This window comes from Hemibagrus wyckioides, linkage group LG21, assembly GCF_019097595.1.
Source record: "Hemibagrus wyckioides isolate EC202008001 linkage group LG21, SWU_Hwy_1.0, whole genome shotgun sequence".
Lineage (NCBI taxonomy): Eukaryota > Metazoa > Chordata > Actinopteri > Siluriformes > Bagridae > Hemibagrus > Hemibagrus wyckioides.
In genome coordinates, this window is record NC_080730.1 from 20,345,083 (window position 1) to 20,370,520 (window position 25,438).

The 25,438-nt window shown below is 44.6% G+C and overlaps 4 protein-coding genes across 10 annotated transcripts in view; all 4 read left to right on the forward strand.

The window, feature by feature from the left end:
- The first annotated feature begins 595 nt into the window (after positions 1–595).
- On the forward strand, positions 596–7,949 carry hyal2b (hyaluronidase 2b). 2 transcript variants are annotated; one of them, XM_058373177.1, is made up of 4 exons: positions 596–993; positions 2,851–3,805; positions 5,376–5,465; positions 5,869–7,949. In XM_058373177.1, the coding sequence occupies exons 2-4, from the start codon at positions 2,879–2,881 to the stop codon at positions 6,259–6,261; spliced, it is 1,410 nt and encodes a 469-aa protein (XP_058229160.1). In that variant the 5' UTR covers positions 596–993; positions 2,851–2,878; the 3' UTR covers positions 6,262–7,949. The 2 variants fall into 2 exon arrangements, with proteins under 2 accessions (XP_058229160.1, XP_058229161.1); XM_058373178.1 differs by lacking the exon at positions 596–993 and adding an exon at positions 1,447–1,584.
- Positions 7,950–10,121: 2,172 nt separating this feature from the next.
- On the forward strand, positions 10,122–14,329 carry abhd14a (abhydrolase domain containing 14A). Of its 3 annotated transcripts, none has more exons than XM_058373179.1 (5): positions 10,122–10,275; positions 11,041–11,321; positions 11,531–11,646; positions 12,132–12,367; positions 13,011–14,329. In XM_058373179.1, exons 2-5 carry the CDS (start codon positions 11,062–11,064, stop codon positions 13,191–13,193), a joined length of 795 nt encoding a protein of 264 aa, XP_058229162.1. In that variant the 5' UTR covers positions 10,122–10,275; positions 11,041–11,061; the 3' UTR covers positions 13,194–14,329. The 3 variants fall into 3 exon arrangements, with proteins under 3 accessions (XP_058229162.1, XP_058229163.1, XP_058229164.1); XM_058373180.1 differs by having other exon boundaries at positions 10,142–10,275; positions 11,023–11,321; XM_058373181.1 differs by having other exon boundaries at positions 10,169–10,275; positions 10,960–11,321.
- A 2,624-nt stretch (positions 14,330–16,953) lies between these two features.
- On the forward strand, positions 16,954–23,599 carry LOC131342577 (aminoacylase-1A-like). Of its 2 annotated transcripts, none has more exons than XM_058373649.1 (15): positions 16,954–17,330; positions 17,955–18,125; positions 18,702–18,766; positions 18,966–19,070; positions 20,031–20,125; positions 20,210–20,286; positions 20,677–20,766; positions 21,047–21,103; positions 21,198–21,271; positions 21,520–21,569; positions 21,661–21,805; positions 21,894–21,962; positions 22,053–22,132; positions 22,226–22,286; positions 23,355–23,599. In XM_058373649.1, the coding sequence occupies exons 2-15, from the start codon at positions 17,990–17,992 to the stop codon at positions 23,382–23,384; spliced, it is 1,134 nt and encodes a 377-aa protein (XP_058229632.1). In that variant the 5' UTR covers positions 16,954–17,330; positions 17,955–17,989; the 3' UTR covers positions 23,385–23,599. The 2 variants fall into 2 exon arrangements, with proteins under 2 accessions (XP_058229632.1, XP_058229631.1); XM_058373648.1 differs by having other exon boundaries at positions 16,955–17,330; positions 23,351–23,599.
- A 572-nt stretch (positions 23,600–24,171) lies between these two features.
- cacna2d2b (calcium channel, voltage-dependent, alpha 2/delta subunit 2b) overlaps positions 24,172–25,438 on the forward strand; it is a 42,619-nt gene continuing 41,352 nt past the window's right edge. For 2 of the 3 annotated variants that reach the window (XM_058373643.1, XM_058373645.1), the window contains exon 1: positions 24,172–24,344. The gene's annotated coding sequence lies outside the window, so the exon portion shown is untranslated. Of the gene's footprint in view, positions 24,345–25,232; positions 25,316–25,438 lie in introns of all 3 variants that reach the window. The other variant, XM_058373644.1, reaches the window with a different exon arrangement.

Genomic DNA, 25,438 nt, shown 5'->3' on the forward strand with positions numbered 1-25,438 from the left:
CTATCTGTGCCTGGGCTTAAAACATCGACACGGTGATATCATTTATCGAATATTTGTATTGCGGCATAAATAAATGTGTAATATTTCAACAAGTTTCAGTAATATTCAGTAATGCGAGGTGTATAGACGCTGTACGGTGAGGCGTAACGTGTCGGAGAGCACACTAAAGTAACAGTGGAAGTAGTTTATAATGCATTTACAACATGATTATAACCTGACCTGTGGCGTGACTGTGAGTTAATACAGTGGTAATAAACTACATTTACTAAGGAATAGCTTTCAGAGTGACTTTGAATTAGTTTTTTATTTTACAAGTCTTTCCATTCGCACTGCTTCATGCGTGATTATGCAAAACCCGTGTGGAGAAATGCAACGAAGAAAACAAGAGAATTGCGGGAAAAAAATCAAGTGTAATTCTGGGAAAGAACTACCCCCCCCCCCCCCATTGTACTGACCGCTCCTGTGGATTTCGTGGACTCTATTTCATCTTCTCCCCTACTGAGAATTCATTTGGATGCTACCATGTCTGCGGGAGTGCAGGGGGGTGTTCCCGAGCTGCGAACGGAATTTTATTGTAAACAGAGGACGTAAACAACAACAGACCTGATTACTCTGGGTTTCCCAGGTGCGATAAAAACACGTAGATTAGATACGGCTGCGTGGTAAGAGAGACGGGTGTAATGGTTTTCTACGGCTACACCTATTCTTTACACGTAATGGTACAACCCAAGGCCGAACCCACAGTCCAGTTAATCACCGTAAAGAATGAAAAGTCGCTCTCGGCGTGGGGAAGCGTCAAAGAAACGGAGAAGTACGATGCAACAAACAGCATGTTCTGATAAAATCCTTCAGCGTTAAATGAACGAATGCGCGGTTTGTAAAGTGATGGACAGAGTGAGCTGACGGTGTGTGTGTGTGTGTGTGTGTGTGTGTGTGTGTGAGCTGAAACCGGCATCCTGAGCGGAAACACTGCGCAAGCTACATCTTCTCCAGGTCAGTTGGCTTTCATTAAACACTACTGTCCTTTACATAACACTGGTCCGAGTCGAGATTAGGTCATTAAAGTGGATCTGCTCGCGCGCGTACGACTTTCTAACGGTTTCTCGCGGCGACCGTTGGACAGAAAGTTTAAAAAAATGTGCAAACTTGCGCGTGTGGAACTTTCTTTCTCCGAGCGCGTGCGCACACCACTGACATTTATTTAACCACAACGCCTGCTGACGTCATCTAAACGCGTCTTTTGTCTTCTGTGATTATTATATTTTTAAAGCACGTTGTCGGATTGAAACAGGAACCTGTTGTATCTCTTGTTTTGCTCGGTGACTCCGGGCACGTCTCGGCATGCAGGGGTTTTATTTATTTTTGTGCAATAACTCAATTACTTAACGTCGTGTGATGGCAGGACATGTCGAAACAGTAGTGTGTGGAGCAAAACAAGCGTCTCTCTAAAACACAGGAGCTTGGTCAAGCTGGAGTCAGTGTGATCATAATCACCATTCATTCATTTAGTAAAGGTCAGCCTCTGCACGCGCTGCGCCGCCTTGTCGAGTTTCTGGCAGCGACACACCTGAGGAACAGAAACAGGTGAGGTAGAGAAGGAAAAGTGCACGGAATGGTGAATAAAATTTATTCCTTCACCTTCTGGTAAGATGGGTGTGTGGGGGGCATCAGGGCATCAGGCACACACACGTTCATACCCCTGGGGTGATCCTGAACGTCAGCAGCTATCCTACACGCATGTTTCTGAGAAGTGGAGGACGTGGAAACTTCACACTGACCTGAACACAAGCTCAGGACTGATCTGTGGACGCAGAAACCGCAGCAAATCATGAGCTTTCTTTTGTCCGTGTCTGATTTTCAGAAATTGACCAAACTGAAAAGTTGTTGTGTTACACCTGAGCCACGTGATATCACGTCTCTAGTTCTCTTGTTCTCGTCTCTTCAGCCTACTAGATGGAGAAGAAACATAAAACAGGGCTGGTGAATGTGTCGGTGAAGTCATTACACTCAGGCGCTTTTATTTATTTATTTATTTTGTATTTGTTATCTGAAGAGCGTTCTCTAGAATTTAATCTCAGCTGTAAATCCAGCACACATACACAGACACACACACACACATACACACACACACACATACACACACTTGTAGCTGTGTGTCATCTGATTCCTTTAAAACCCCCTCCGATGCCCCACTGCTCCTTAATGCATCCAGACGGGAGGAATTTCTGTGCTGTTGATATACAGAACACCTGTGAGCTCTTTCTGTGTGTGTGTGTGTGTGTGTTAAATTAGTCTGTGTATGCAGGAATGCATGCAGTAGCCATTTGCAGGATCGGTGCAGACCGAACTGCTGGGAAAAGTGATGAGAAACTTAAACCTGTGTACGGAAACATTACCCAGAAATGCTCCAGACTCCTCTGCCTCAACTTTTACGGTGCAAAAGCCGGTGTGTGTGTCAGCTATTGTGTGTTACACTGTAAATCTGATTATCTGTACTCAACCAGCAGCAACCTGAAATCAGGCCTGTGAGTAAAAGTTTTACTGTCCCGTTATGTCATTTAACCAGATTGTAATTGAAGGGAAAAAAACAAACTCCGTTTTATTTCGGCTCAATTGCAGGAGATTTAATGCGCTCTGGTTAAACCAGGCCAGAGCGAACAAAGCTGTAAAAAAACGCCACGTTATCATGACTGACACACACACACACTTGCGGTTCCACAGACTGCTGGAAAAACGAGTGTTAAACATCAGAGAGATGAAGATGGAAATTGAAGACAAATAGATGCCATATCACAGATTTTAGAGCTAATCTACACTGCTTTCTTACTGTGTGTGTGTGTGTGTTTACAGGGTGTGGAGGTGGCTGTGCGACACCGCGATGTTGCTCTCTCTCTTCCCGTGCCTGCTTTGTCTTTCGGGTCTGTCGACCTTCCTCACTGCACAGGAGCTCAAAACCACAAGATGGCCGCTTTACTCTCAGAAGCCTCTCCTGCTGGTGTGGAACGCGCCGACGGAGGACTGCCTCCCGCGGCACAGAGTCAGTTTCCCGTTCGATCTCTTCCAGATTGTGGCCTACCCCACAGAAGGCTTTGTGCGCCAGAACCTCACCATCTTCTACAAAGATCGTTTAGGACTCTATCCTTATTACAAACCCGACGGCACTCCCGTGAACGGAGGCCTGCCGCAGCTCGCCAGCCTGACCGAGCACTTAGAAAGAATTCCCAAAGAACTCAAGAAATTCATCAATGAGCCCACGGCTAAAGGGCTGGCCGTGTTCGACTGGGAGGAATGGAGGCCGCTCTGGATCCGCAACTGGGATGCCAAAAACATTTACCGGGAGAAATCCAGGAAGCTCATACAGGAAAAGAATCCCAACTGGACAGCAGAACGGGTCAACAAAGTGGCCGAGCAGGATTTTGAGCTCTCTGCGCGAAAGTTCATGCTGCAGACGCTGCGCACAGCGAAAACCCACCGCCCCAATCAGCTCTGGGGTTTTTACCTCTTCCCTGACTGCTATAATCACAACTACCTCACGGACAGCGACCTGAAGAACTACACTGGTCAGTGCCCAGAACGGGAGGTGAAGCGCAACAACGAGCTGAAGTGGCTGTGGATCGAGAGCACTGCACTCTTTCCGTCCATATACTTGGGCCCCGCGCTGAAGGACAAAGCCATCGGCCGGCAGTTCGTCAGGAACCGCGTCAAAGAGGGCATGAGGCTGGCGTCCACCGGGAACGAAACCGCACGACCCGTCTTCATCTACACACGACCCACCTACACTAACGAGCTCACGCTGCTGACTGAGGTGAGACGCAGACAGAGAGGTGTGTGTGTGTGTGTGTGTGTGTGTTCATAAACACACACATACATAAGTCGACTGTGTATAATATTGTAATAATGAATGTAAACAGACTGTATCTTAATATGATAAGATTTACTGCTGTTTTAAAAGCCACACCCCCTTTTCCAGTACAGAAGGCACACAGGCCACACCTCCTTTTCTCCTGCAGTTCCACTATATACAGAAGAGAGATTTTTTGGAGTAATAGACTAATGGCTCTGAAACCCTGAATCATCTCTGCCCTCCAGACTGGTCCACACTTTTCTCTCTGTCAAGCAGGAGCTCTTGGAGAACCACAGAGAGATAGACAGGTGGACATATAAAAAGGTGGACAGATAGACAGATGGACAGATAGAACTGCCCGTCACATGCAATACACGGATAGAGAGACAGATGTATAAACAAACAGAGGGATGGATTTACAGATCAGGAGACAGATGGATGTGTTTACTCTTTAAAAGCAGGAAATTTGAGAGAAGCTTGTGTGTGTGAGTGTGAGAGAGAGAGAGACCTCCAGCTCCTCAGGAAATTTCTTTGCTCTCCTTGAAGGAAAGAATGCAGAGTTTTCTTTGAAGACGAGTTCTGGTTGTGACGCAGACGATCCTCTGAAGTCCAGTCGTTCATTCGGCGGAAAAATAAACGCTGCATTGGCGCTCCAGGGAGAGAGTTTATATCGGTGGGATCGTGTTTCTGTACGCCGCTGCAGTCTCGCACGCTTCCCTGAGAGCAGAGCGACGAGGCACACGAGGATTCCTCAATTATTTGCTGCTCAGAAGCGGCTGGGTTTTTCCTGGCAGGGATGAGCTTCTCCATGAGAAACACGAGCGCCACGACTGCTTAGAAATATAGAACAAACACACACACACACACACACACTGTTACATTCCTCTGGGCTTGGTTTTCTGGAGGTTAAGGCTCATCTACGTTCCTCAGCTTCCCCTTAGTGTCCCTGGAACCCTGGACCAGCAGTCTTTACATATATATTTTAATATGTTTTTAAAATAACAAGCAACAAGTTCGCCGTTTGTGTGTGTGTGTGTGCACATACTTGTACTTTTCCACTGTGTCTGTAATGTATGATGTGGGTACGTGTTTTGTCTTAGGTTCCTGTGTATCCTACTTTGTGTGTGTGTGTGTGTGTGTGCATGCATGTGCAGTAGTACGAGTGAAACAAGTGGCTTTAGATGAGAACATACTGAGGGTGTGTGTGTTTGTATGAAAGAGTTGTAGACCATAGCCTGGTGGTATAAGGATGCAGTCCAACACCACAGACACACACACACACACACACACACACACTCTTGGGATGCAATGGGATGAACTGGTAATGTACTACAGATGTGAATGGAGTGTGTCAGCAGTAGAAGGTGTCTGGGTGTGTATTTATGTGTTTATGTATAACTGAGGGAGTGTGTGTGTGTATGGCTAGTACAGCAGCAGTTTTTTACTTCACAGCAGACTCGCAGGGAAACTTCCTCATTTTTAACTGTGTGTGTGTGTGTGTGTGTGTGTGTGTGTGTGTGTGTGTGTGTAGATGGATCTGATCTCCACTATAGGTGAAAGTGTGTCTCTGGGAGCCGCGGGTGTGATCCTGTGGGGTGACTCCTCCTACGCCGGCAGTAGTGTAAGACTCGATCCTGCACCTTCATTCCTCAGTTCCTCCATTCCTCAATTCATTCTGTCATCCCTTCATTAATCTATTCATTTATTCCTCAAATCCTTCATTCCTCTATTTCTTCATTCCTCCATTCCTCCCTTCATTCCTCCCTTCAACCCTCCATTCCTTCATTCCTCCATACCTCTATGCCTCCACTCATTTGTTCCTTCATTCCTTTATTCCTTAATTTCTCCATACATCCACTCCTTTATTCCTCCATACCTCCACTCCTTCATTCCTTTATTCTTCCATTCATTTCTTAATTCCTCCATACCTCCACGTCTTTATTCTTTTATTCCTCCATACCTCCATAGCTTTATTCCTCCATTCCTCCATTCATGTGCTGTTTGTGTTTTGTGGCACTGTGTAGGCGAGCTGCTCCAGCCTGAGTGAGTACCTCCGCTCCGGCGCTCTCGGCCGCTACCTGCTCAACGTGTCCTCTGCAGCCGAGCAATGCAGCGCGCAGCTGTGTGGATGGCGAGGACGCTGCCTGCGCAGACTCCCTGACACGGACACCTACCTGCACCTGAGCACTCGCACGCACACGCTGGAGCTGCGCCAGGGTCGGCTCGCCGTGCGCGGGAAAATGGACCAGGAGGAGCTGGCCATGCTGAGCAAGGACTTCCAGTGTCAGTGCTACACCGGCTACACGGGTACGATGTGCTCACAGAAATCATCCAGAAACAGAGCAGGTGTCAGCCTGCAGGGGGCGCTGGTGCTAATGCTGATCCTTACAGTGACCACAAACTGGCTGCTGTGCTAATGCTAACACCGGAACAGAGGAACGAGGTGGACAAGAGAGAAGTGGTGCAGCTGAATTAAAGAGACTCCGTCTCTGCTGCTTTGCAGTGAGGGTTTAGGTTAGTGCTGCCCCCTGCAGCACACCTCCATGAACTACACCAGGACATGTGACAGAGGCGTGACGTTTCCCATGCCTTTTCCTCAAACACAGAGCCAGAGCCGAGCCCTAACCTACGCTTCCACAGGTCTGAGTGAACAACAGAGGTTGTTATTATGACAGATGTAGCTGCTCAGAGAAAGCTTTGTTTGCATTTGAACTCGTTACGCAACAGAAACATGTCTCTACCTTCAGTCAGTGGAGTCTGGAGTGTGTGGTGTGGTGTGGTGTAGTGTGGCATGATTTTACACTCATTTACAACACATCAGCAGATCACCAGGCCACAGAGAAATTCACTCCTGATTCCTTAGAGTGTAATTATAAACCATTATAAACACACAGAGTAGGATTATAAACCATTATAAACACACAGAGTGGGATTATAAATCATTATCAACACAGAGTGGGATTATAAACCATTATAAACACACAGAGTGGGATTATAAATCATTATCAACACAGAGTGGGATTATAAACCATTATAAACACACAGAGTGGGATTATGAATCATTATGAACACACAGAGTGGGATTATGAATCATTATGAACACACAGAGTGGGATTATAAACCGTTACAAACACAGAGAGCGGGATTATAAATGATTATAAACACCAGTGTAAGCAGCCACTGATCTCCAGGGTTATATTGATGGGAGTAAAACTGCAGTATTTTCTGATCAGCCAGCTGTAATGAGGCTGTAGACATGAGCAGCTGTGAGTGACGTAGAGAGTTTATAAAACACTCACACACACACTCACACACACTTCCTGTAACCGTCTCAGAATCGTCCCGTCCTCGGCTGTGGGATGGGGGGTGTGTCCCTGCAGTGTAACACACCGTGCGCTTCACACCTGTCTGTGTATTACCATGTCTTTATCACACACAGTGTACTTAAAACACAGATTAAAGAAAACGACGTGATGTTCACTCAGAGCCTGTGTCTGATCTAATGTGGGATCTCTACTGGATGATGTCACAACACTTCACAGAGTGACCTCGTCCACTTCGTCCCCTCTCGTCCACCTTGTCCGGCTTCATCCTGCGGTCCAGACTGGAAGAGATTAAAGTGCCATTTCTTTTTAAAGGTTTTTTATTTGTGTGTGTGTGTGTGTGTGTGTCTGATACAAAGAACTGGACTGGAACTGGACTACATGACACACATTTTTTGCCTTTTATCACATGCTGTGATCTTCACTGCCGAGTCACACCAGGCGTGTGTGTGTTTGTGGGGGTGGGGGTCTGAGGAGATATACTGCCATTAGCCTGGTGCTAGCATAACCTGAACAATAAGTGCCGTTAGTGCGCCCTGTGTTGCGTCTGAGCGACTGACCAGCTGTCTGGAAAACATGTGACTCTCACCAGAGCCTTCACTTTTTTTGCTTTAATGTTAAAACCAAATCCTGCTTCCTGTTTTTTTGTTTTGTTTTCTAAACTGGAGATGTTCAATACAGTGGATTATTGTCACTGATGAACATGTTTTATATGTTGCTGCAAATCCAGATAATTGTAACTCCATGTTTTGTATTATTTTACAATAAATCTGTGATCTGAGGAGGGGTTTCATGTGGACTGGACTGTACCACTCGGGTCAGTGAGCAGTTACAGGACACGCGTGCTGTGATACGACTCGGAGAGAGGCGCAAACAGAAAACTCATCCACTCCTTCTGACCAATCACAAGTCCAGAATCTGAGCTGTCATTAATCCTGCATCTCAGCCTGCACGTTTATAATCCTTACATTAAACAGCGTCATGCTACTCGTCCTTTATTCACTCATTTCTTCTCACCTCCTCTATTCAGCTCCTGGTGTTCTCCTATTCAGGCTGACCAACTTCACTTTTGTACTAGTTTCTTTTTTCCACCCCGCTTTTTTACTTTTTTGGGCTTTGTCCCAAATCTTTGTGGGGGGTTTGGTTGATGGAAGCTGCCAAAGGCAACATTACCGGTCTGGAAATACAGAGAAATCCTTGTTCCATAACTCAAACCAGACTCAGGGTCTCATTGTTTTGTCAGATATCCTCCCAGTCCACTCCCACTCGCCCACTCCCCCTCAATCCGTGACCTCCGAGCGAGAACTTCCCTAGTCTCTGGTTATTTTCCAGCACATTACCCAAGCCTTGGGAATGTGCTTACTCATGGCATGATGGTGAACCGCAGCGCTGCTCAAAGTTGGTGTGTGGTTCACCAGTTTAGCATTTCTAACATCGTTCATACAAACATGCCCCGTGAATCATGCGAGAACGAGTGTGTAGGCGCCTTCGCTCTGATCCAATCTGTGCAGTAACACTCTGCAGTGATCCCGACTTGTTCCTACTTCCTCTTCCTCACGCTGAAGCTCTAAACCACACCGATTCAGTCGAAGAAGCATTCTTCCACAAGCCAATACTTCCTGATAAATTCTGCAGAAACCGACTACGACATTTCACCCACACGTCTCCAGTCACTCAGTCATGTGACGCACGAGGTGAATAAGTAAGGGATAAAACATGAGGAGGAATGTAGTTACAGGAAAACTCTTACTCTTATCACTGCACTTTATTCCTCAGCATCAGCTAACACACTGTTTTTATTTTATTTACAAATCTTTTTTTTTTATCCAGTTACAGTTATATTGTAGAATGTCCAAGAAAGAAGTTTATCCCTTTTCGCAGTTACAGAATAAAAGCTTTTTCTCTCTCTCAGTCAATCACAAAAAAAAGAAATGCAGTTTGTCCTGTGACTTAGAAACCTAAAAGTGTAAATTTCTCTGTCTTGAAGATGTCTGAAAAACTACAACGATCAGGCATAACATTATGAAGTGAATAAGACAGGTGAAGTGAATAAGACTGAGTATCTCCTCATCATGGCACCTGTTAGTGGGTGGGATATATTAGGCAGCAAGTCAACATTTTGTCCTCAAAGTTGATGTTAGAAGCAGGAAAAATGGACAAGTGTAAGGATTTGAGCTTTGAGTTTGACGGAGGGCCGAATTGTGATGGCTAGACCACTGGATCAGAGCATCTCCAAAACTGCAGCTCTTGTGAGGTGTTCCCGGTCTGCAGTGGTCAGTATCTATCAAAAGTATCCTTTAAGACCTGTAAGTATCTCATGGAGGCCTCACCTCGCAACTTAAAGGATCTCCTTCTAACATCTTGGTGCCAGATACCACAGCTTCAGGGATCTAGTGGAGTCCATGCCTCGACAGGTCAGGGCTGTTTTGGCAGCAAAAGGTGGAGGGCCAACACAATATTAGGCAAGTGGTCACAATGTTATGGCTGACTGGTGTATAGTGACGGCTTTACAACGGAGAGTCCTCCCGCACATGTTACATAAATATCACCATTTGTTCGTGTTTATGTATAGAATATAAGAGTTTAGTGGTTAAGGTGCTGAATTAGTGATCAGAAGGTTGTGAGTTCAAGTCCCAGGTCCACCAAGCTGCCACTGCTGGGGCCCCTGAGCAAGGGCTTAAACATTCAGTTCTATTAAATAAGATAAAAATGTAAGTATCTCTGAATAACTAAATGACAGAAATGTAAATGTTTATGTTCAGTAGAGCTTCCGAGCTGTCCAATCACAATCCACAACTCGACAGCGCAGTGGTTTAATGGGTTTAAATGGCCTAATTATTAATATTACTATGTATAATGTTTCTGTGGTATATGATGTTTATGCGGGTCAGAAACAGTTATATAGTATAATTACTTAAGTATAATTAGTTTATATAATGTTGGAGGCACACCGGAACTAATGTGAGCAGAGGGCGTGTTTCCACCCGGGACTGTTTTGGTGCATAACGTGAGCAAATCCTGCATCGCGCTGTCAAGATGTCCGTCCTGATAAAACACGTCTTTTCCGAGTTTTGCTCCGTCCTGCGTCCTCTGTGTGTTTCTCTGTAGGTGAGTGTGACTGTGTGAATGTTGTCGATGATAATCTTGCTCTGGTTTCGTTAGCTGAGGTGTGAGCTAGCCCGTGTCAGGTGCTGACCTTAGCCACGCTCCGCGGTCTGAGCGCTCGCAATGCTAAATGCTATTTTAGCTCATGTTTAATGCTCTACAGAGAAAAGTAAAAGCCGTTATTTTAAACCACCTGCAGTGAGTTTCCGCTATTGTGTGTGTGTGTGTGTGTGTGTGTGGGGTCCACATAGCATTCCTGTATCCTAAATAGTGCACACTGCAGCACAGAGTACTGTACACTACACTGAGCGCGCTGTCCACTACACTGAGCGCGCTGTCCACTACACAGGTCACGTGACCTCCACCTGCCCTGCAAGGACGCTGCTCCTTCCCTGTACTGATTCCCAGAACGATTCTTTGAGTCAACCGATTCGCACTCTTCGGTTTAAATGATTCGAATCCTTTTATCACATTGTGTAGTCTGTAATCGAGTGAATTGAGTCATACGCTTTCGGTTCACGTGATCCGAGTTTTTATTATTTTTAGATCGTAGATCAAGACATAGGAGGTTTAAGTGTCTCGTTTATGCTTATGGTTATGAAAGTAATGAAATTTGTTCGACAGCCATCAAACCGCTCTGTATAAGAGTCTGATAAGATCTGTAAAAGATTTATGCCTTTCATATAGAGGTCCAGCTGTTTGCACAACGGGTCACTTAAGGATCCTGATGAGTATAAATGAAATGCAAAGGTTTCCTCCTGCACACAGACCAGACACTCCAGAGGGACGATGAGCTTCCTGCGTAACCGTGCGGTGGTGCTTGGCCTGGTGCTGCTCTTCACCGTGCTGCTGTACCTGCTGCTGCCGTCGTCCATCAGACAGAGCAACACCGAGCCGTCTCTGGCTGTGCAGAGGACACAGAGGCTCATCTCTGCTTCTCCGTCACCCATCAACATCACCGTCCGCACGGGACAGATCCCCAGTGACCCGCCGCTCTTCTTCAGAGAGGCCCTGCCAGTGGACTCGGCCGGGAGACAGGTCCTACCCAGGTCTGGTCATGTGACCTCAAGACATAATGCATATTGTAAATATATAATATATAACAAGTAACACTGTTTCTTAATAGGTGTGTGCGTGTAATATAATATAGTTATGAATATTGTGTATATAATATAAAAAAGATCTTAGAGAGCCAGGCCTAGTGAATAATGTTTATTGTGGTGTGGAGTGAGAGGTTATGGTGTAATTCCTGGGTCAGGCTGCAGGTGGTGCTGCTGCATGGTCAGGCCTTCACCTCCAGGACATGGGAGGAGCTGGGCACGCTCAGTCTGCTCGCCGCGAACCGGTACCAGGCTCTGGCTCTGGACCTGCCCGGTACACACACACACTTTCCTTCAGTGCACAGTGCTCTACATGCCATAGACACACAAGAGAGAGAATCAGATCACACAACATGCTGAGGAAATAATCACTACACCAACAAACACCAAGCTCCGCCTTCCACCTGCAACTTTATCATTTCATTTAATTCAGTTTAAATGAAATCTATTGTATCAGTTAGCTTTCTATTTACTGATAGGAACTGGACGATTAATAGTTACTAGATAACTGACTTATGTGTCCATCCATTCATCTCTCTGTCTTTACTTTCTCTCTCTCTCTCTCTCTCTCTCTCTCTCTCTCTCTCTCTCTCTCTCCCCCTCTCTCTCTCCCTCTCTCTCTCACTCTCCCTCTCACTCTCCCTCTCACTCTCCCTCTCACTCTCCCTCTCACTCTCCCTCTCACTCCCTCTCACTCTCCCTCACTCCCCCTCTCTCTCCCTCTCTCTCACTCTCCCTCTTTCTCTGTACCCCCCCCAGGTTTTGGGAAGTCTCCAGCGTCGGAGTCGGTGAAGTCAGAGCAGAGTCGTGTGGATCTGTTGAAGCATTTCCTCGAGGCTCTGGGAGTTCGTGCTCCGGTTCTCATCACTCCATCTATGAGCGGTCACTACGCACTGCCTTTTCTACAGAGGTTTAGTGATCAGCTGCGAGCCTTTGTTCCAATCGCACCGGTCGCCACCCGAACACTCACTCCACAGCAGTACCACGACATCCAGGTGTGTCTCTGTGTGTCTCTCTGTGTGTGTGTGTCTGTTTGTCAATGTGTGCCTGTGTGTGTTTTGTGTCTGTCTATGTGTGTGTGTCTGTCTGTGTGTGTGTGTGTGTGTGTGTGTGTTCATTGAAGGTGTTGATTAGTTGTCTAGTACAGCAGTTAACATTGTCACAGTTTTATTTTAACGCCTTCTCTAGTGTGTTACTGTTTCCATGGTAACAGTTCATTTACAGCAGCTGCTCCACTTCAATAGACTGTAAAGAGTAGTTGAGATTATAAAGTTTATTTATCATAAACAGAACAGTACAGAAGGAGTCTCCAGTGTCAGAGCTTTGCAGCAGTCAGAGGTAAAGCTGTAAACACAACGAAATAATAATAATAACAATAATAATGATGGTTATATGTGTGTGTGCTTGTTTATGTATGTGTGCATGTGCGTGTATGTTTGTGTATGCGTGCGCGCGTTTGTGTATGCGTGCGCGCGTTTGTGTATGCGTGCGCGCGTTTGTGAGTGCGTGTGTTTGTGTATGTGTGTGTGCTTGCGTGCGTGTGTGTGTTTGTGTGCGTGTTTGTGTATGTGTGCGTGCGTGTGTGTATGCATACGTGTGTATGCGTGTGTGTGTGGATGCGTGCGTGTGTGTTTTCAGACTCCGACTCTGATTGTGGTTGGAGAGTTGGACACGAATCTCGGCTCTCAGTCTCTGAAGAACCTGCAGAATCTTCCACATCACTCGGTGGTCAAGCTGTCAGGAGCACGACACGCCTGCTACATGGACAAACCGCGCGAGTTCCACCAGGCGCTGCTGCACTTCCTCAACACACTCGACTAACAGGATGATGGGTGGGGGGTCAGGGGGTTGGGGAGGGGGTAAAAACGATGACGTGTGCAGTACTTTAAAACATTTAGTTTTTCTCAAATATAAAACAGACGCATCACATCAACTCTAGTGCCATATTTATAAAAACCTATACACTGTCAGAGTGGTGTGTGTGTGTGTGTGTGTGTGAGTGTGATGGAGGGAGGTGAAGAAGAGTAAATGGTGTGAAAACATGAACATTTTCAATACAACTTTTATTCTGAACATTGTGCTTCACCAGATCCTGCAGCATGGAACCAGAACCACGCCTTTCCCTTTGCTCTAAAGCCTCCCCCTTTTAAAGACCACGCCCCATCTGAAACGCAGATGATAAAATGTGTAAATACAGACTGTTGCTGCTGCTTTATCTGAAACTGCTTATTAAAAAATGCTTTTTTTTTTGGTTTAACAATACCGATGATAATTCTGGGTGTGCGCCATGCCGGGTTCCAGAAACACACACTGGTACGTTGGAACCGTGTGGAACTTCTGACCATCTGAACCTGCTGGTCATCTCTTGGCTCTGATCCCTGCTGAAGCTTTACGGTGCTTTGTGTGCATGTGTGAAATGAAAAAACGACTTTTTATGACGTCCCCTTAACACTGGCTTTGTTATAGCCGACACTTTCGCTTATACACCTGTCCACATCTGTCCAGATTCTCATACACCTGTTCACATCTGTCCAGAGTTCTTATACACCTGTCCACATCTGTCCAGAGTTCTTATACACCTGTCCACATCTGTCCAGAGTTCTTATACACCTGTTCACATCTGTCCAGAGTTCTTATACACCTGTTCACATCTGTCCAGAGTTCTTATACACCTGTTCACATCTGTCCAGAGTTCTTATACACCTGTTCACACCTGTCCAGAATTCCCAGTTTAATGCACTTTATTTACAGTAATGCGGTGTAATGCCACCCTGTGTCTGTAGTCATGATCTGCTTATTTATTTCCCCCAGGCATTTTGTGTACAGTGTACAGAGTGTGTGTGTGTGTGTGTGTGTGTACAGTCCATCAGATCTGGTTTATTGCTTGTAAATAGAAAAGAGCTGAACGTTATTACAACATGAAATCTAATAAAAGTAGCCTTATTGGCGTGACTGTCCCAGGATTTGTCTGGAGGTTTTATTTTGGTTTAATTCACACAGATAATGCTCACATTTACAACTTTTAAAACGCCAAAGTAGATTTGTGTTGCTGTGATATACACTATATTGCCAAAAGTATTCGCTCACCTGCCTTGACTCGCATATGAACTTAAGTGACATCCCATTCCTAATCCATAGGGTTCAATATGACGTCGGTCCACCCTTTGCAGCTATAACAGCTTCAACTCTTCTGGGAAGGCTGTCCACAAGGTTTAGGAGTGTGTTTATGGGAATTTTTGACCATTCTCCCAGAAGCGCATTTGTGAGGTCACACACTGATGTTGGACGAGAAGGTCTGGCTCTCAGTCTCCGCTCTAATTCATCCCAAAGGTGTTCTATCGGGTTGAGGTCAGGACTCTGTGCAGGCCAGTCAAGTTCCTCCACACCAGACTCTGTCATCCATGTCTTTATGGACCTTGCTTTGGTCACTGGTGCACAGTCATGTTGGAAGAGGAAGGGGCCAGCTCCAGACTGTTCCCACAAAGTTGGGAGCATGGAATTGTCCAAAATGTCTTGGTATGCTGAAGCATTCAGAGTTCCTTTCACTGGAACTAAGGGGCCAAGCCCAGCTCCTGAAAAACAACCCCACACCATAATCCCCCCTCCACCAAACTTTACACTTGGCACAATGCAGTCAGACAAGTACCGTTCTCCTGGCAACCGCCAAACCCAGACTCGTCCATCAGATTGCCAGATGGAGAAGCGCGATTCGTCACTCCAGAGAACGCGTCTCCACTGCTCTAGAGTCCAGTGGCAGCGTGCTTTACACCACTGCATCCGACGCTTTGCATTGCACTTGGTGATGTATGGCTTGGATGCAGCTGCTCGGCCATGGAAACCCATTCCATGAAGCTCTCTGCGCACTGTTCTTGAGCTCATCTGAAGGCCACATGAAGTTTGGAGGTCTGTAGCGATTGACTCTGCAGAAAGTTGGCGACCTCTTCGCACTATGCACCTCAGCATCCGCTGACCCCGCTCCGTCAGTTTACGTGGCCTACCACTTCGTGGCTGAGTTGCTGTCGTTCCCAAACACTTCCACGTTCTTATAATACAGCTGACAGTTGACTGTGGAATATTTAGGAGCGAGGAAATTTCACGACTGGATTTGTTGCACAGGTGGCATCCTATCACAGTTCCACGCTGGAATTCACTGAGCTCCTGAGAGCGACCCATTCTTTCACAAATGTTTGTAAAAACAGTCTGCATGCCTAGGTGCTTGATTTTATACACCTGTGGCCATGGAAGTGATTGGAACACCTGATTCTGATTATTTGGATGGGTGAGCGAATACTTTTGGCAATACAGTGTATCTAATAAATCAGCTTCAGGAAGATTATTCATACTGCTCTAACAGTTCAGCAGTGAAGAGGAACAGATGTCACCTTTCACTCATAAATGTTATGGCCTTTACAATTCTGAAAAGTGTACACTCTCTCCCTCTCTTTCTATCTCTGTCCGTCCGTCTCTCTCTCTCTCTCTCTCTCCCTCTCTCTCTCTCTCTCTCTCTCTCTCTGTAGCTGTCTCTCTCTGTCTGTCTGTCTCTAGCTGTCTTTCTCTGTCTGTCTGTCTCTAGCTGTCTCTCTCTGTCTGTCTGTCTCTTGCTGTCTCTCTCTCTCTCTCCCTCTGTCTTCCTCTCTCTATCTTGATGTTATATTTATTAGTTATTTGTGCAGCCTGACCAACACATGATCACTTAATAAAAAGCTCCGCTCTTCTGGAAGGTACTCCACTAGATGTTGGGACGTGTCTGTGGGGATTAGTGATTATTCAGCTACAAGAGCATTAGTGAGATTGGACACTGATGTGGGGGTGAGGAGGTCTGGGCATCCAGTTCATCCTAAAGTGGTCAGTGGGATTGAGTCTGGGCTCTGTGCAGGACACTCCAGTTTTATCCACTTCAGCTTGTCTTCATGGAGCTGCTTTGTGCACAGGGACTTCGCCATGCTGGAGCAGCTCATGCTCGAGCATACACATTTGGATCTACTAAAGTGCTTGGAACTTTCCAGCAGTTTGGAGATCAGCCACATGAGGGTGTGACGGTTGGGGTGCATATGTAGGTTTGGCTGTGTTTTATATTTCTAAAACTTGTACAGCTTTAATCATAGCTTTAATAAGCTTTAAAGCTTGATAACATACACACATATCCCTGGTATTGTTTTTTGTGTGCTTTTTAGTTAATAAAGGTAAAGCTAAGGTACTTAATTGCCATTGTATACAATACAATGAAATTTAGTTGGCAACTCAGACAGCAACATTGTGTTTAATTGTGTTTAATTAAGTTAGAGTTGTATAGATGATTACACGTGAATATATTATTGATTTCTGTGTATTGCGCATCGTATAAAATAACATATTGCACATATTAAAGTGACAAAGTGTACTGTAGTGCGTGTTACAGCAAAGATGAGGGAAAAGGTTTAAGGTCATCTAAAGCTTGATATCTAATACAAAAAGGGTGAACTGTGATTTGAGTGAAGTGGTGGTAATAACCTGTTTATAAACAGTGTAATAGTGTAGTTTGATGTTCTAGGTTTTTCTCCCTCTGTAATGTGAGCTGATGGAGGAATCGGTGATCGATTACTTGTCCTCGCCGCATCCGGTAATAAACAAACAGGGGCTCGAGTCTTGACGCTAGCGTCCTTTATAGTATAGCAAACTAGTACTCTTCGAAATAGAGTATAAAAATGCCAGAAAAGTCGATTTTGGTGCTAATGAGTATTGTACATAGCAAGGACATTTTGTAAAGCTTATAATTTGAGGCGGTGTTGAATAGGCAGAGGGTAAATACACTGTGTACACTAGCGCACTGTTTAGTATGAAGGAAATAGTAGGCGCTGTGTCAAGTTGTTGTGTTGCGAAACTGTGAGGTAAAATTCAGCTCCTCTTTTCTTCCTGAAACAAATCGACTGCACCTCAGAAGTCGCCTGGTTCTCAGCACCATCCATCAAACCTGAGCAGGTAAAACCAGATGTTTGCCTTAGGTGCAGCTAACTAGCCAGATTTAGCTAGCTAACCATTTTTTTTAACACTTACGGCACTGTTTATTATTATTTTTTTATGATTATATTTTATTCTCGACAGACTTTAAACCTATTTTAAATCCTATTTGCTGGAAGCCTCTGTGTAGCTACAAATACTGTTAATGCCAGTTTACCAGCTTCTTAATGATATGCGGGTTTACGGCTGTTCCCAGATCAGCTGCTGTATTTAGTGTTATCATTAAGATATACAGCGGACCGGCGGACACTGACTCCAGATCAGTACCGTAAATGTTCCTGTTTTATAAAGCAGCAAATGCTGCAGTCATGAAGCCGGCGGCATTTGTTTGTTTTTTTACTGTATAAAGATGAAACACGCAGCTTTTCATGCTTAAAGCCTTTTATAATGGACTGATAAACAGTATAATATTAATACTGTAATATGTTCATATACTCATAATGTTGATAGTAATAATAAGGTGTGTGTTTTATAAATAGGTGTTTACAGGAAACAGAACAGTTGTGCTGACAGCAGCAGTGTTAATCTTGAGTGTGTGTGTGTATATATGTGTGTGTGTGTGTGTATGTGTGTGTGACCTGTCAGCTCCTGCTGGTTAATCATCTCTGAGAGACGGTGGCATGTTGCCTGATCAGGACGGACAGAATACTGGAGGAGGAGGTAGAGGAGGAGGAGGAGGAGCAAGCGAAGATCCTTCCACTGCTCTTTTCAGGGAATATCTCCGTCTGAAGACTGTCCATCCAGAACCGGACTATGGTACCTGAGTCACTAATGACTAATCTCTCTCTCTCTCTCTCTCTCTCTTTCACACACACACACACACACACTCATTCACTGGAGTCACGGTTCTGATTTGTATTTATTTATTTAAATATTATTGCTTAAACTAAGGAATATTCTTTCTAATAACGGGTTCATTAATGGTGAGTAGAGGAGGATTTGTTTAGTTGATCTCCTGAGGAAGACCTGAGTCCAGCTGTCTGTCATAAATCTTCAAAAGTCTTGAGTATTACATCTGGAAAAAGCTGGTTAGAATGGTACACACTCCGACAAATATAGATTCGTCTCTTTACTCCAGAGAGGGTGTTAAGGATGCTCGTCTGTACTCGTCTGTCACTTTATCTCTGCTTACCTGTCACTTTATTCATAGCCTTAAGCCTTCACACACTTTGTTTTTGCCCCTGATATTTCACATAGCTCAGATATGCAAACACGGGAACATGCTGACGTGCCAAGAAAATGATCTGAGTCAGCAGGTTTGAGTGAAATGCTGACTGGAAATGTGTGTGTGTGTGTGTGCACGCATATGTTTGTGTGTGCGTGTGTGTACAGATGCTGCTCTTGGGTTTCTTGGCAGGATTTCAGAGGAACTCGGTTTGCCCATGAAGAAAGTGGAGGTATGAGGAAGTTCCTAATGAGCAAGTTTATTAGCTTAAAAGTTTCACAAGCGCTTCAGGAAGTCTTTGTGAGCAGATCAGACCCGTAAATCCATCAGTCTAAACCTGTAGCACGTTACCATGGTCCAGGGAACACAGAAACTTTAATAAATATAATAAATAGTCTCTAATACATTAATAATAAATGTCTGTGTCTCAGGTGTGTCCTGGTAGAGTAGTGACTATCCTGACTTGGACAGGCACAAATCCTGCGCTGAAGTCCATCCTTCTCAACTCTCACACCGATGTCGTTCCTGTGTACCAGGTATCACAAGAACACACGCCGGAGCCCGAAGGTTCCTCACACTCACTGAAAAGCGAATAGACTTTATACACTGACCAGATATAACATTATGACCACCTGCCTAATATTGTGTTGGTCCCCCTTTTACTGCCCTGATTTGTCATGCACTGACCCCTTTCTATCAGAACCGGCATTAACATCTTCAGCAATTTGATCAACAGTAGCTCGTCTGTTGGATCGGATCACACGGGCCAGCCTTCACTCCCCACGTGCATCAATGAGCCTTGACCACCCATGACCCTGTCGCCTTTTCACCACTGTTTCTTCCTTGGACCACTTTTGATAGATACTGACCACTGCAGACTGGGAACACCCCACAAGAGCTGTAGTTTTGGAGATGCTCTGATCCAGTGGTCTAGCCATCACAATTTGGCCCTTTTGGTTAAACTCGCTCAAATCCTTACACTTGTCCATTTTTCCTGCTTCTGACATCAACTTTGAGGACAAAATGTTGACTTGGTGTCTAATATATCCCACCCACTAACGGGCCATGATGAGGAGATCATCAGTCTTATTCACTTCACCTCTCACTGCTCATAATGTTATACCTGATCGGTGTAGTTTAATAAGAAGAGGAAGTACAGTAGTCATATATTACTTTTTTTATTGTTGTAAACCTCAAGTGTGTGCCCTCAACGTCATAAAGGAGGACTTTGTACTTCGGGTACACGCTTATATGAGCTAATAAATAATCCATTTATATTTGTAATGTTAAAAGTGAACAATAATTGACTTGAATTTAATCCTGCATCACCTTCAAGGACCAACAGTAGGACAATACACAGATAAAAATGACACATATCGTAAAATAATGATTCAGGAGCAGTGCTGAATAAGAAGCCAGACAGAATTCCAGTGTCTCAAAAAAACACAGCTTGAAATCAGGACAGAATTCTAATGTGTGTGTGATGGACTCTGCAGGAGCACTGGAAGTACGACGCGTTCGCTGCTGTGAAGGATGCTGAGGGAAACATCTACGGCCGAGGATCCCAGGACATGAAGTCGGTCACCATACAGTGAGTTCAGCTCTGTGTGTTAACTCTCAGTACTCCGTCACGCCTGCGGTCTGTGACTGTGTTATACACCTGTGTGTTTTTTAGGTATATCGAAGCTGTGCGTCATCTGAAGGCTGCCGGGAAAACGTTCCCTCGTACCATCCACTTGATGTTTGTCCCAGGTAAAAAAAAAACAAAAAAAACAAAATAACACCTTCTGATTGGTCAGGAGGTTAAAACAGTCAAACCGGTGCAGTCATGCTGCTCCATCATGTGTGATTTATTCAGAACAGCATGACCCCAAGAGTTTTATTCCTTGCTTAGATCTCAGTTTGAAAACCTCTGAAGTGACTAGTTCCTATAGAACTATCCTACAGGTCAGAAAAACCTAGACTAAGACTAAACATTCTGTATATTCCGATTAGGTTCCAAAACTAGTTCTAGCTCCACAGTTGTTCATTTCAGTTTTATGCTTCTTTACTATGTAAAAGACGATGTAAATGATATAATCCGTCTTCTGTGTGAGATCATGACCTGACTGCATGTAAACTTCAGAATGCTTTGCTTTTCAGATGAAGAAGTTGGAGGTCAGAAAGGAATGGAGACGTTTATAAAGCACCCCGAGTTTCAAAAGCTCAACGTTGGCTTTGCCCTGGATGAGGGTAAATGAAAAACACACACACACTCCTCACAGTGCAGATGTGGAAAGCACACATGCTCATCATCTGTAATGTTTATGTCTTTGGCTCCACTGTAGAACATTACTAGGCAGTAAGGGTTAATTTAAGGTGGTATTGCGCTTTTGACTGTGTAACTGTGAATGGCCGGGCAGAGTGCCACCTTAAATAGAGGCCCCGATGGTTTACTGAGCATGGATTACTTTGTGGAAAACTTTGAGGGACCTATGAAGTGTGTGTGTGTGTGTGTGTGTGTGTGTTGCAGGTCTGGCCAATCCCTCAGAAGCCTTCACAGTGTTTTATGGAGAAAGGAATCCTTGGTGTAAGTGAATCTGATCTCATAATCAGTGACTCAGTGTCTTATATTGTGCATTGTGTCTGACTCAGCCTGTGTGTGTGTGTGTGTGTGTGTGTAGGGGTGACTGTAAGGTGTCCAGGCAGTCCAGGTCATGGCTCCAGGTTTGTGGAAAACACAGCAGCTGAAAAACTGGTCAGTTACTTGATTGCATGCGTTTACCTGCCTGTCTCTTTCCCTGTTCCCTGAACGTGTATCTGTCTGTCTCACTTTCTGTCAGTCTGTCTATTCGTCTTACTGCCTGTCTGTCTGGTTAACCACCTTGCTCTTGGTTTTCGGTCTTAATAATCTGTCTCACTGTATTCTACATCTCCACCAGTCTGTCTTACCATCTGACTGTAGAATGCCAAACTGTCTCTCTCTCTCTGTACTGTGTTTTTCAGCGCCGGGTCATTAATTTGTTCCTGGACTTCAGGGAGAGAGAGAGACAGCGGTGAGTGAGACAATATAGTGAAGATTCTTTAACGTGTGTGTGTGTGTGTGTGTGTTTCCCATCACACTGATTGTGTGTGTGTTCTTTTTAGGCTGAATATGAGCGAGTGTTTCACTCTGGGTGATGTCACCACCGTTAACATGACCATGGTGAATGGGGGCGTGGCTTACAACGTCATTCCTGCTGAGATGGACGTCAGCTTCGACATTAGAATCCCACCCACTGTCAATCTGCAGGTGTGTGTGTGTTACTATCCATCAGACTATGGAGCTATGGGGATATACAGGACCCAACTCTCTGTGACGTGTGTGTGTGTGTGTGCAGGAGTTTGAGGAGCAGATTAAAGCTTGGTGTAAGGAGGCGGGTGATGACATCACTTACGATTTTGCGCAGGTCTGTAAGCAGCCACTCGTTTTCACTCTGCTTCATGTCTGCACTGATTCCAGGTCAGTGAAGGAGTTTATTTACTTCTGTCCTTAACAGAAAGGAATGAATCAGAAAACTACTTCCACAGAGGACAGCGACCCCTGGTGGAGTGCGTTCAGCTCCACGTGCAAGTCCATGTGAGGACACACACACACACACCTCTTTCAGGTGTGTGACTGTGGTGTATCAGTATTAGAAAGTGATTAATGTTTGCTCTGTGTCTCACTCAGGAACATGACGTTAAAGAAGGAGATTTTTCCTGCTGCCACAGACAGCCGCTTCATCAGAGCTGTACGTCACTCACTCATTCCTCTATCTATCTATCTATCTATCTATCTATCTATCTATCTATCTATCTATCTATCTATCTATCTATCTATACTTTATTGCAAAAAGTTTTGGGACATCTGCCTTTACCTGCACATGAATGTAATATGGAGTTGTCCTGCCCTTTGCAGCTATAACAGCTTCAACTCTTCTGGTAAGGCTTTCCACAAGGTTTAAGAGTGTGTTTATGGGAATTTTTGACCGTTCCTCTAGAAGCGCATTTGTGAGGTCAGGCACTGATGCAGTCAGGTAAGTACTGTTCTCCTGGCAACCGCCAACCCCAGACTCGTCCATGGGATTGGCAGACAGAGAAGCATGATTGGTCACTTGCAGAGAACACGTCTCCACTGCTGTAGAGTCCAGTGGTGGTCAGCTTTACACCACTGCATCTGACGCTTTGCATTGCACTTGGTGATGTGTTCCGTGAAGCTCTCTACACACTGTTCTTGAGTTAATCTGAAGGCTACATGGAGTTTGGCGGTCTGTAGCTATTGACTTTGCAGGAAGATGGTGACTTCTGTGCACTGTGCTTCTCAGCATGTGCTGACCCCGATCTGTGATTTTACGTGGTCTACCACTTCAGGACTGAGTTGCTTTCTGTTGTTCCCACTTGCTTCCACTTTGTTATAACACCACTGACAGTTGATCGTGGAATATTTAGTAGTGAGAAAATTTGCACGATTGTTCTTATTGCATAGGTGGAAACCTATCACAGTACCACACTCGAATTCACTGAGCTCCTGAGAGCGACCCATTCTTTCACAAATGTGTGTAGAAGCAGTCTGCATGCCTAGGTGCTGGATTTTATACACCTGTGACCATGGAAGGGATTGGAACACCTGAATTCACTGGTTTGGAGGAGTGTTTCAAAACTTTTGGCAATATAGTGTATCTATCTATCCATCAATATCTGTCTGTACCATACAAATGTTTTTGGAAATCTCTTATAAATATGTATTTCTCTATTTCAATCTGTGTGTATGTGTGTGTGTGTATGTGTGTGTGTGTGTGTGTGTGTGTGTGTGTAGGTAGGTCTGCCAGCGATCGGGTTCTCTCCGATAAACCGCACTCCCATCTTACTGCACGACCACAACGAGTTCATCAGTGAAAGTGTGTTCCTCAAAGGCATCCACATCTACGAGACCCTCATCCCTGCTCTTGCCAGCGTGCCTGCTCTGAGCACTGAGGCCTAGACACACACACACACACACACTCTCTCTCTACACTGCAGTTTCACTCTATTAAAGCACGCCGGTGTTCTGCACTTCCAGCTGCTATTAATCTCTCCACCCGAGTTTTATTTATTTTATTATTATTTTTAAACCAAAGAGCTGAGGGAACTCGTCCCGTGCGAGACCTCGGCCTCCTCCTAGCGTGTGCTTCTAATCCAACATCTCAGGATTCTGCATTAAATCTGAAATAAAAACCTCAGCACTACATCTCCGCAGCTGGGGCACGGTGTTGCTCTGGCACAGTGACGTGAAGGACGATGAAGTCTTAAATGTGGACGTGAGTGAGGTCTTGAGCGAGCTGTGTGTGTGTGTGTGTGTGTTTCGACGAGGACACATGAAATATTGAATATTTGAATTAGAAGTAGGACGTCTCTGATTTACTCATGTTTACAATCGCTTAGCTGCATATTTGATGATGTGTTGATTTTTACTTGATCTCACAAGGTTGATTTATATGCATATCTTAATTATTAAATATATTATAAAACCTCAAAGTGGACTATTTCTTGTTGTATTTCGTGCTTGTTATAACAGAGCACGGCCACTAGAGGGCATCGGTGCGCTTCAGGGCTTTAAAAATCCCGTCTTCAAAGTGTCCAGCTCCACAATTTTGTTTCAACCCGAACTCTGGCTGGTAAGTTCTCCAGATCAGGTGGAGTTATGGAAACACTGAAGATGAGCTCGTGTACAGAACTCTGAAGAACATCTGAAGAACAGCATGGGAATATTGGAGAGAGAGAGAGAGAGAGATTCACACCCTCAAGAGGACAGCAGTGTCTTTATTCTACAGGTAAAGTGAAAAGTTTATGATGTCAATCAAAAAAAGTGGGCGGGACTAAACACCGCTTTTCAATCCAATCCAAAACAACTTCATGAAACTTTTTTTTACTGAGAAATAAACTCCACATCCATCTGAAGCATGTGAATGAGTGCAGTAAGGTTTTTTTGTTTGTTTATTGGAGCTGCAGAGATTTTTTTTTAATCTTAACCTTCCCAAATTAATTTAGAACATTAGCTTGACTTTATTTGCGGTCAGACTGAGGTTTGGATTATTAAACACATTGGAGTTAGCAGTGCAACAAAAACTGGATAATAAACAAACTATAAATGATTTTGATAACAGTGGGTGGTATAAACAGGAACAGCAATCTGGCAGCATTTAATGAGAGAAAAATGACCAGTGTGAAGCCTGGAGGATTTACTCTTTCACTCTTGTATGTAAACATTTGTGTATTTTCAGATTACTCCATTCCTTTAATGGCCCGATCACACACTGCAAAAAAACTTTACTGTGGACTCTTTTCTGCTCTGATTTCATGAGCTGGTGAAGTTTATCTGGAAGTCTAGTAAGCGTTTGTCCAGTGTGTTGGCCAGCTGCTGGTTATCATGTTATCGCCATGGCAACAGCCGCCATTAATATGCATTCTTTTAATTCAGTACTGGTGTGTGTGTGTGTGTGTAATATTTCAACTGTTTTTCATTTATATTTTATGTCATCTATATCATCGAATACATTTTGTGCTTTTGAATATATTTGTATATGTAGATGAGTTTTTTTCTTGTATCTGAAGCAGTCTCTGGCAAACGAATTTCCCCCGGGATTAATAAAGTTCTATCTTAGTTAATTATTGTGTAAAGAACCTCATACCCTGATGGAAACACATTCTGGTTCTTGAAGGTTCTCTGGTTCCCTGAAGCACCATCACCATGTCTGTGAACACCGGGAACAGAGAGAATCACTGCAGTGTGATTGACAAACAGGTGAAGAGTCCCTCGCTCTGTCCTTCTCTTTTTCTTCACACCGCTGGAGCTGGCAGCTTTAAGGTCACACTCATTAACCAGAGATGGATTAACAGGCAGAAAGATCTGGAGAAGAAAGAGAGA

Bases quoted from the DNA above. Each gene is read 5' to 3' on its own strand.
- LOC131342577 (XM_058373648.1), top strand. From the start codon at position 17,990: ATGTTGCCTGATCAGGACGGACAGAATACTGGAGGAGGAGGTAGAGGA. The intron at 21,963-22,052 runs GTCTGTAAGCAG...TGTCCTTAACAG, and splicing joins TCACTTACGATTTTGCGCAG to AAAGGAATGAATCAGAAAAC. The intron at 22,133-22,225 runs GTGAGGACACAC...TGTCTCACTCAG, and splicing joins AGCTCCACGTGCAAGTCCAT to GAACATGACGTTAAAGAAGG.
- abhd14a (XM_058373179.1), top strand. From the start codon at position 11,062: ATGAGCTTCCTGCGTAACCGTGCGGTGGTGCTTGGCCTGGTGCTGCTC. The intron at 11,322-11,530 runs GTCTGGTCATGT...TTCCTGGGTCAG, and splicing joins GGGAGACAGGTCCTACCCAG to GCTGCAGGTGGTGCTGCTGC. The intron at 11,647-12,131 runs GTACACACACAC...TACCCCCCCCAG, and splicing joins TCTGGCTCTGGACCTGCCCG to GTTTTGGGAAGTCTCCAGCG.
- hyal2b (XM_058373177.1), top strand. From the start codon at position 2,879: ATGTTGCTCTCTCTCTTCCCGTGCCTGCTTTGTCTTTCGGGTCTGTCG. The intron at 3,806-5,375 runs GTGAGACGCAGA...GTGTGTGTGTAG, and splicing joins AGCTCACGCTGCTGACTGAG to ATGGATCTGATCTCCACTAT. The intron at 5,466-5,868 runs GTAAGACTCGAT...GGCACTGTGTAG, and splicing joins CCTCCTACGCCGGCAGTAGT to GCGAGCTGCTCCAGCCTGAG.